The sequence below is a fragment of the Athene cunicularia genome, assembly GCF_003259725.1.
Source record: "Athene cunicularia isolate RWA chromosome 5 unlocalized genomic scaffold, athCun1 chr5_part3, whole genome shotgun sequence".
NCBI classification, from domain to species: domain Eukaryota; kingdom Metazoa; phylum Chordata; class Aves; order Strigiformes; family Strigidae; genus Athene; species Athene cunicularia.
In genome coordinates this window covers 5192436-5202665 of record NW_020799103.1, presented here as the reverse complement: position 1 = coordinate 5202665, position 10230 = coordinate 5192436, and the positions used below count along the sequence as shown (strand labels likewise).

Here is a 10230-nt window from a genome sequence, read left to right as displayed (position 1 = left end):
CGCGGCCCGCACCGGAAGTGACGCGGCGCTGCCGGAAGGGCCGCGGGGGCGGGGCCGGGGAACATGGCGGCCGCGGTAACGGCGCCGCGGGGAGGCTGGCAGCCGCCCGCCCGCCCCTGGGGGCAAGGGCACACGGGTCCTCTTGGCTCCGTGTGCCCGGCTGCCGCCCAAAATTATGGCGAGTTCACAAGAAAATGCACTCTCCTTCGTTTTTTGGTTTTTTTTTTGGCTCTTTACACACTAAAAACGCCACGCAGGGAGCGCATCTCTTCCTGTGTACCCTGAGTGCCCCTGGAGATGGAATATACATACAAGTGGTGGTTTTCTGCCTGTGTGAAATGTGCAGCCTGCGCTTTACGTTTGGTTTTTGGCATCACTTTATGCGGGGGGCTAATGTATTGCGTTTACCTTCTGTATTAAATCCGTGTAAGCATGGCATAGCTCATGAGCTTTTTCTGGAAAAGTGTAGGAGACTCTTTCAGGACATGTATTTATATACACTTAATTTATTCCAAGGGGTTTAAACTCTTCGTGTTTTCCTTTTTTTGTGTGTGTCTGCATTTTGTATTTTTTGCTTTGAAAGAGGTTAGTTCTCAACAGGTCTCAAATGTGTCTGCTAATGTGACAGTGATGTACTCCCTCCTTTCTGTGATTCATTTTAATGCCAGTTCCTCTCAGTTTGAAGGATGTTGCGTGTGCATTGCAATGAAAAGGTCATATGAATGGAATTTTGAAGGTGAACAAAATTAAATCCTCACAGACTAGTTTCCAGCGAGAAAAAGCATTTTTTGCAGATGGAACCATAAAACATTTCTGGAATAAAATCCAGATGTTTCTATCACAGTGATGCAGGAACTACCATTCTGTTACAAATGATTGAAATTGTAAATAGCTGTGGACAGATGAGCCTGTGGAGAAAAATGAGTGTTGAACAAATATTTCATAAATCTTGAGATTTTTCCAAAAGATGTGTGATAAGGAGACATGTTTAAACATATCTTTAAAGTAGCATTATTCTGACTTCAATAAAGACTAAGAAGCTAAAGCAGCTGCTTTAACTTTCCTGTAGACCCAGAAAATTGGACAATGATGTTGTGAGAATAAGAAAATCTGAAAAGCAAATTTTATATAGTGCTTCCACTGTCTACTTCATTGCACTGTCCATCTTAAACCGTATTGTTCCAGGAATTTGCGCTGATATATACCAGCAGGGAAAAAAAAAAAAACAAAACCAAAAACCAAACAAAAAACCACAACACAACAGAGTTTGGGTTTCTAATTTGTGATCTGTGAAGAATGTTCATAATGTAATAGTTACTTTGCTTGTTTTTTATTTCCAAAAGGGAACTTCCTTTCTCTGATTATCTTTTACTTGGGAAAGCTAGGTCTTTTTACACCAAAGTTCTGTGGATAGCAGGAAAACTAGTGGGGTTAGAATCTTACAAAATAATGGAAAAGAAGCAGGTGAAGAGGCCATTTATTCCGTTTGGTGTGTGCTTTTTTTGTAACACCCGTAGAACTCAACCAAGTGAAAAATATCTGAGAGAAAGAAAACTTTGGTATGAAATTTGACATTGCTGTCCATTTTAATAAAAAAGCTAAAAGTTGGCACGTACACCTTCTCTGTGTCCAAAGAATGACAGGCTTCATATTCCAGTGCAGGACCACAACAGAGAGATGGAAAATAATGCTACAGGTTATATATAAAAAGAAAAACCATGCATATCCATTTGCTTTTTACTTTCTGAGGTGACATATAAGCGCACTGCTGTATTTTTGCCAGATGTTTGCAGCGGTGTCCTAAGTTACAAAGCCAGGCATTGCTATGGCAGAGGTATTTTAGTGCATTTGTTGGTCTTCAAAAATAAGAAAATATATCTGAATTGAAGCAATAGCCGCTGTGTAAGTCAAATGTTTAATCCTGTCCCACTAGAACTGAATCTATAGCATGCTATATTTTTCTTAGGAAAAAATCAAACATAGGTAGATACTGACAGGTTCAGTATTAACATGACAAACTGTTTGTGCCATCCTAGTCAGGAAATCCTTATCCTGGTAAGCGTTTGGAGGAAGAACAGGTCCCAGAAGCAATTCCCAAAGAGTGGGAGGTGCTCATCCTGAATGACTAAGTAAATTATATTTGCACAGTCGTGGCTGAGAAGCATGAAAGATCTAAGCATCCAACCTCAATTGTATTTTGCTAACTATAATGAAATTTTTAATTTAGACCCGTTTGTCTGTGTCACTCAAGCTTGTGACATTTTTACCAGAGATACTTCACTTATAGCTTCATTGATGAATTAGCCTAGGTGTTACCAGCTGCACTTTAATGCCACGTGAAATATTGGTGCTGTGTGCTGTAGTATATGTCAGTAGGACTTCTGGGAGCAAGAGCATCCTGCAGGTTTTTGTGTGTGTTGTGACACGCTAGAGTCATTGTTGAAAGGTTATCAATAATCAAGTGGTACAGCCTATGTCTTCTTTGGAAAATAGTTGCATTACCAGCCCAAGAGAAAGTGGAAATCAGTCTCCAGTGTAAGCTAACAACATGAAAGCAAAGTTTGTCTTAGGAGAGAGGTCTTAGTGTGAAGCTAATCCATAACTGGGTAAGAGGATGAGCTTTCTTTCTAAATTGATTAGTAAAGTCTTAATATTTTTATGATAGTGTCTTACCAGGCAGCCAAACATGGGGCCCTTTAGTTCTAGACATTCGGCACAGGTGGAGGGAATGCAGATATGACAGGATATACTCTGTGATCACAGCTAGACAAAGTGCAGGAAGAATAGCGGTTCAAGAAACTTTCTTCACGTGCCTTCGGGCTTCTGCTCGGTTGCAAGCTTCGGGCTCAAGCTTCGCATGAGAAGGAGACATTGTTCATGACTGTGCAAGCAGTCATTCTCATGAACCTCTCTCGTGTGGACTGTTTTGGGTTTTTTTTTCCCACAAGAATAGTTTGATTTGGTTTAGTTTAGATATTTTGTTACCGGATGTGCGAAACCCAAAAAGCCATCAGAAGATTAAGAAAATGCACATGGATTGTGGCTGCCTTTGTCTATGCACAGTTCTATCCATGTGTAAACTCCTGTCTTAGTTCTATTGGAAAACGACTTTCCCTGTGTATGGGCCTATACATGTGTACAGGTGTTCTTGTGTTAACAGGACCAGTCCTTGGTGGTCTTGTAGTTGGGTAGTATTTTCCTTCACATCCACCTGACGTGAATTTAGTCACAAGGAGGGACTATAAGATTCTCTAGATGCTATAGAAAACATAACAGAGTTTTCTAGAATTTCATCATCCCAATAACATCTTGTAACAGTGCCAATTAGTGCACTATTTTAATGCACAAATAATACAAATCACAGCATTTATTTATGTATGTGTTTTCACATGCATCTGGTCAAGAATGATCTTGAAGTGCTTTTAACATTATTAGGCAAATGTTAAGTCCAAACTGAAAGGAATTTTACTTAAATAATTACCTAGCTAATTGCTGTAGAAGGTATGTATGTGCCCATTGCCTTTAAGGACGAAATGGCAATCGTGTAACAGAGTACACCAGTGTGGAGAAAAAAAAAATGTGGCTAGTAATGGGTATCAGGACACAATACATGCTTATAAAAATTGCAAAAGAATCTCTGCTGTCCACAAAGAACAATGTCTGCCTGGGAAACCTGAAAGGCCAAATTAACCATGATAGGACTTTTATTTATGATTCAGGGCAGAGAAGAGAGTGCAAATTCAATTTTTAGTTATTAAGACATCCCTTTGCCTCAGGACCACCATGTTGGTAGAATTTTATTACTTTAATACTGCTGAATTTAATCACTTTAAATCTTTGACAGTTGCATTAGTATTTGCAATTTCAGCAATACTTTGATTCATTGGTCTAGCCCAGAGTGAGTTTCGTGGTCTGCCACACGCTGTGATTAATTGCTGTCGTCTCCGTCAAAGTTCAGGCTTTCATACCTATTGAAGAACTTGGTACCTTTCTGGTCATGCACCTACTAGCAATTTTTTTTTTTTCCTTCATATGACAGAAGAGATTTTTGCTTTGTTACATTACAGAATATGCATTTTGATTAATCTTTCGCACGCTGGTTGTTTAACGTGTAGAAAGAGTCCAGTGTTTTGATATGTCCCCTAATCTCCATGCCAATTATTTTTTCCACATAAAAATTTACTATGAGCGTCGTGTGTGAATTTTTCTAGTCACTCTTGGCAAATGTGGGAGCATGTAGCTGACATATAGGAAGTCCTGCCTGTTACTCTTCTTTTTTTTTTAAATCTTATTATCACACACCCCACACCCCCACAGCCCGGCCTTTTCTATAGATGAAAAGGCTGTTTATTGATGACAAGGCTGACAGAGGAAGCAAAGTCAGACTGGGAAGACAGTGACGTATCTAAATGCTAACTACAATTTATTAATAAATAAATGTATCTGCTATTTTTTCAGAGGAAAATACTTGATCTTTCAAATGGTCCCTTTTCATAAAATGTACAATATCTATGAAAGGCGTCCTGCAGATAAGAATGACTTACCTTACTGTATGATGTAGTAAGCATACACTCTGTACTACAGCTCCACAGGAACCCCTTCACCATTAAGTTCTGAAGGACAGGAAACTTGTTTACAAAACAGAATAGTATCATTATATATAATAATATATTATTATATGCTAATATTATTATGTAGTGTAGTACTCTATACAGAACCAAACCCTCCTCTCCAACATGAATTTGACAGAATTTACCATTTCTCGTATGCAGGTGGTCATAGGACAATAATCTGGCACAGTTCTCACCTATAAGCACATTTTCTGTGGTACACAACTGAAATCATTTAGGGAATGAAACTGTGTTAATTGGTGAATTTCGGAAGAAACACAGGATGTTTAATTTCACCTTGAATGCGACAGGAACGTTTTGGAAAAGACTGCTATTAAGTTGTGTCCTAGAGAAAAGTTAAGATTGTTTTAGCAATATTTTTCAAGTGCTTTGCTTAATGTCCTGTTAAAAGTAGCTTACAAGACAAAGCTGGGCAAACAGATGGCAACATTAAAAAAAAAAAAAAAAAAAAAAAAAAAAAAAAAAAAAAAAAAAGTTCTCATTTTACTTCATGAAAAGTTATTTGAACCTTTAAAGGTTTGAGTTTACTTTAAAAAAGAACTAGTGTTGAACTAAAGCTGCCCAAAATAGAATTGGTAGAACAGCCTCCTGATAGAAGAACATAAACACGCTGAGTCTTCCTCTGCTTCCATCACTGGAAGCAACGTGTGGCCTCAGCCTGGGGGAAGGGTGGTCAGAAGAAGAAACTCTGCCTCTGCAGTATGCTCTTCTTCCCACTTTAACTTGGCAGGGCTTTCTGAGTAGGAAAGGGGTGAAAGTTGCAAATTCAGCGCATCCTGCACAAATACAGGCGTGAGTTAGCAGTGAATTTCAAAGATCAGCTTTCCTTGAATTTAGACTGTACTATAAGGGAGTAGTTTGTAAGGAGAGAATGTTTCCCCCTAAAATATAATATAGATATGCACAAAGCCTTTCATAAAGAGAGTCAAGGAAATATTTCCAGATCTTGATCACCATACACACAATGTCACACAATAATAATCACAGGAAAATACTTTTACTACATATTAGAGAACCACTGACTATGTGTAATCATTTCAGTGTTTTATAAAACAGAGTGTATTTTATGTTAGCCAGACTTAATACTTATTTCTACAGTACATACGAGAGGTTTTCCTCTTTACAGAAGAAAACAACTGAGCAGGAACCAAAACTCATCAGAATTATATGAAATCTCAGATTGTATGTCTTCATCAGGCCATACAAAGTCTGCTATTTCACATATTTTGGGAATAACTATCCTGAGGAGATGAACTGTTATGGTCAGCAAGGCTCACAGTACAGAATAAGCATCTGTGCTGTTCAGGATCTTGTGAGTGGACTGGAATTTAATCTCACCTTTTGGCTTCTTTCCCTGCATTGTGGTAATTTCTCCTCTGTCTCCGGCTGCATTTGAGTCTTTCACCGACTCCGGTGTTTCTTGGCTACTCCTTCTGCCATGAAGCATTTCTCTGTGTACATTTAGATGAGCTATCTCAGAAGAAAGCTCACGGGGATCAGAAAAGTCTCTAGAAAGCACTGGTTTGACTCCTAAGATTGTTCTGTTTAAGCTCTACTTAAGTCATTAAAGGTATGCCATTGACCTAAGTAGGAGTTGGACTAAACCCCAGAAGATCACTCAAGTTCAGTGAGGTGGTTCTTGCTCTCCTCTGGTGCAAGTGAGAAAATTTGAATACAATTAAGATACGTATTTAGAATTTAGTGCTGAAGAACAGATGGACTTGGCTGTATGATGGGTAACACATGTCTGGCTTTGTAAAAAGACTTTTTTTTCCTCTCCAGTGTTTTTGGCCAAAAATGATTTGTAAATACCATTTCTCAAAGGTCTGATTGTAACAAAACAGATACAAACTGCTAACGTAACATTAAAGTGAAATTACGGTTGAACGGTTTACGCTTACAAAAACGCATCCACCATTTAGGGTCCCCAGCAGATTCTCCATCTCCACATAACGAGGGCCTCTCATACAGAAAGGAATGTAATTTTCAAAGACATTGACTGTGCTTTTATTAATATCACTGAAGTTTAATGAGGTCCGGAAATGTTCTGTTGCACGTCACTGCACATCTAAAACTCGGGGAAAAGCATTGAAAGTGTATTCGTAAAATTTCGCTTCAATATATTTAAATAATAAAAAAAATTAACATTGTCTTCCCATAGACTTGTGTAGGGCCGGATCTCTTGCTGATGCAGATGCATGCAACTCTGCTGTCTTTACGTCTCTGGCTCACTGGGATGTGATAGCTGCAATGACAATATAGGCAGGGCTGGGTTCCCGCGGTCCCAGGAGTTTTGCTGTTCGTTGCAACAGCGGTAGGGCTGGAGGTATGCTGCCTCGTGGTGTGTGTGGTGCAGTATATACCACTGGTATATTTTCTTCACGTCAATAAGGATTTTCAGAACTTAATTTCTATGTATTTAAGAATATATAGCGATTCCCAGAATGGAGATTTATCTAGACTTTCCTCATCAAAGGTGCCAACCTGATAGTGCTACACATAGATTTTTTTTTTTTAATTAAAATACCTGATCTTGTCATCTTTATGATGCCTGTGAGTTGACTAATATTAAGTAGACTACGTTAGTAGTATCTAACTGGTACAGCCTGTTCAGATGTAATACAATCTCCTTCCATACTATTTTATCACATTACTCTGGTTTCTTAATCTTGCAAATACTCTCAAGAGGAATTACTCACATGCATAAAATAACCTCATATTCTTTAATGTTTGCAGGCTTGGGCCCCAGGTTACAATACCATTTATGTTTAAATCGTGTCTGAGTGTAAAAGGCTGCTAATTATTCTAGATTCTGCATTTAGGATTATATTTTGAATGGAGAAATATGTCTTATTTTTCTGATTTTGTCTTTTCCTATTTCCTTCTGATCTCTTTTGTAGTTACACATGGGGAGCATGATGCACATGGGAAAATATTTGGTAATTTGGTGATAAAAGTGTTCTCTGTGCTCAAAGAATAAAGGATTGCAATTGATTTGGCATTTTATTTTTTTTTTTTTTTTTACTAAAAAATGAAATAAGCAATTCAATTCTAAATATGATTCGTCAAGCTATATTTTAGTGATCAGTACAGAATGAAATTTGAAACACATTCATTTGTTTGCATTTGCACATTTTAGAAACGGGGGGTTTTAGTTTTCTTAGTGTGCTTCCTTGTGTTTTACATTTCAGCTGAAGGACTGAAATTAAATTAGCGTAGGAAGGCAATAAAAGGGGTTTATGAGTAAATGCAACTGCTACTTATTTTCAGCCTATGACAAAGTGAATTTCCACGGCAGCTTGTAAATACATGAAATTTTGGTAATACCAAAAGCAATAAATAATAGAATAACCTATGTCCAGCTTCAAGACAGTGAGATCTGACAGTTTAGGCACTTCTGAAACGTTTTAATATGAGTTTATGCACCTCTGAACATACTTTTAATCAGAGTGGTGCATTGGTGTTTACAGGCTGGGATTGTGTTCCCTAGGTCCTACTTGTTCAGGTTTTTCATGCCCCATAGGTTTTAGCCTTGCAATTCAGTGAAAATATTTCTGCATGACATTCCTGGCCTGCTGAGGAACACCCATTTGAAGATTCCGAGCATGAAAATGCTTCAAAATCAGATTCTAATCCCAGAAGTTGAGACACAAGTTCATGTAACAGTAAGGAAAATAGATTCCTCCAACCTTAGTAAAAGAAAGACCTCTCCCGTCTCTTGCTCCCATCAAACATGTTTAAACCAGTGATTTGTAACAGATGGGGAAGAAAGGGATGATTAGGTGAAGGGAGAGCCTAATTTACAAGGAAGGGTGAGGAGAGGATTACTTTCCGGGAATATATGATGGGGGTTGAGGGAGGACAACAGAGAAAGATGACCACAAATACACACAGGTTAGCCAGTAGTTATCCATTAGCAGTTATCAGCAAGCTGCCTGCCATTAATGAAAATTGATTCCGAAGAAGCTTTGCAGCTGAAACCAACAAAAAAAAACCAACCCAAAACATGCCATTGGAAGGAAGACAGTTCATTTCTGAAAGGGGTTATGACCTGGTTCTGGAATACCAAGAGGCTGGGTTTCCTGCCCCAGGTGCAGGACTGCTGTGCCTTTTTAAGGCAGCTGAGTTCTGTATCACTTTTTTTGTCTTTCTTTAGCCCCTGCACGTAGCACAGAAGGACAGCTGGGCTCTCCAAAGCACCCGTCTCAGTGTCACTGTCACTAGCAAGCAGAAAGCATCAGTAATGCCAAATCACATGCTTTCAGTCCTTCATTTTATGCTCAATTCCAGCAAACCGAATTCAGCTTACCATACTATCCATTTTTCTCTAGGACGAATTATTTTGTGCCCATCTCCCCCCTGGTGCTAGATGTGACTCGAGAGACAAACCTCGCCCACTTGTAAAGCCGGGCTGTGCTTGCAGCTCGGTGTAAGCACTTTCTTTAGCCCCATCGAGCTTCCAACACAAAGCTTGGTGCAAGCTATCCCTTTGGCATTTTACCCGGAGCTAGTATTTCCAAGGCTCATAAAACACCAGCTTTACTTTTACTCTCCTGCAGGACAGCAGGTAAAATAGCGGTTCTCAGAAGACCTAAGTCCATGTTCCTCCTGTACTGTTTATTTCCAGTTGAACACACCTGCTCTTTAAGCTACATAAGCCTCCCACAGGCAGATCCTCAGGACCGGTGTCTACATTTTAACTCTACTTTTTATGATTTTAGAGCCTTTTATGCTGCCATGACAACATTCAGTCCCAGTGTCCTCAAGCCAGTTTCCATCACTTCCTCTGAGAAGCTGTTCTAGCAGCTTTCCAACAACCAGGAGTTACCTTCAAGTAGTTCAACTTCATTACATGGAAAAATAGGGCACAACAGGAATGAAAACACCCATTGAGGCGGAGATATCTTCAAGGGAATTAAGGTCTTTTAGTCTTACTCTTTTCATCAGATAGGAAAGAATTTATGCTCTGCTTGTACATTTATCTAATCCTCACTGTAACACTCTACAGAGTTCAATGTAACCATCTATGGCAAATTATATGACTATTTAAATGGTCTGACAATTCTTATTTCTCTGTGTAGTCTCATCGGTATAAACCAATATGATATAAATACCCTTTTAAAAATAGTTTTCCATTTCTCTTTTTAAGATGATCTTGAAATATAAGAGTACATTAAAATGAATTTTTTTTTATTCTTCAGAAAGATCTATGCGGATTTATCTTTCAAACTTGTCATGTTGTCTGTTTTTGGCTAACATGGTTAGAAAATAAACTTTATGAAAATATCTAAAAAGTCTTTGTATACTGAGTAAATACACTTAAAAGTCAGAAGGGAAGTAAAATGCTTTCATTTAAAAACACAAAGGAAAATAAAAACGAAAAATAATCAGCAAATAAAATGGTCTGGAACTGACCTCTGAATGGTGAATGGATCTCGGACCTGAAAACACCTCTAGATTGTGTTAGCAACTACACATATAGAAACTCTGAATTTACATATTGAAATCTTGATGAAATCCAGGCTTTATCCCCTCTACTCAGGTGCTGTGAATGATGAAAAATCTGGAACCCCTAATACAAAACCAAAATAAAATAAAA

The 10230-nt window shown here is 38.5% G+C and overlaps 1 protein-coding gene across 1 annotated transcript in view; it reads right to left on the bottom strand.

The window, feature by feature from the left end:
* The window catches only part of LIN7C (lin-7 homolog C, crumbs cell polarity complex component), a 15735-nt gene extending 9657 nt beyond the window's left edge, over nucleotides 1-6078 (bottom strand). Inside the window, exon 1 of the mRNA XM_026850682.1 lies at nucleotides 5970-6078. Within this exon, the coding sequence (XP_026706483.1) occupies nucleotides 5970-6078 (109 nt within the window). The remainder of the gene's footprint in view (nucleotides 1-5969) is intronic.
* Between the last annotated feature and the right edge of the window lie 4152 nt (nucleotides 6079-10230).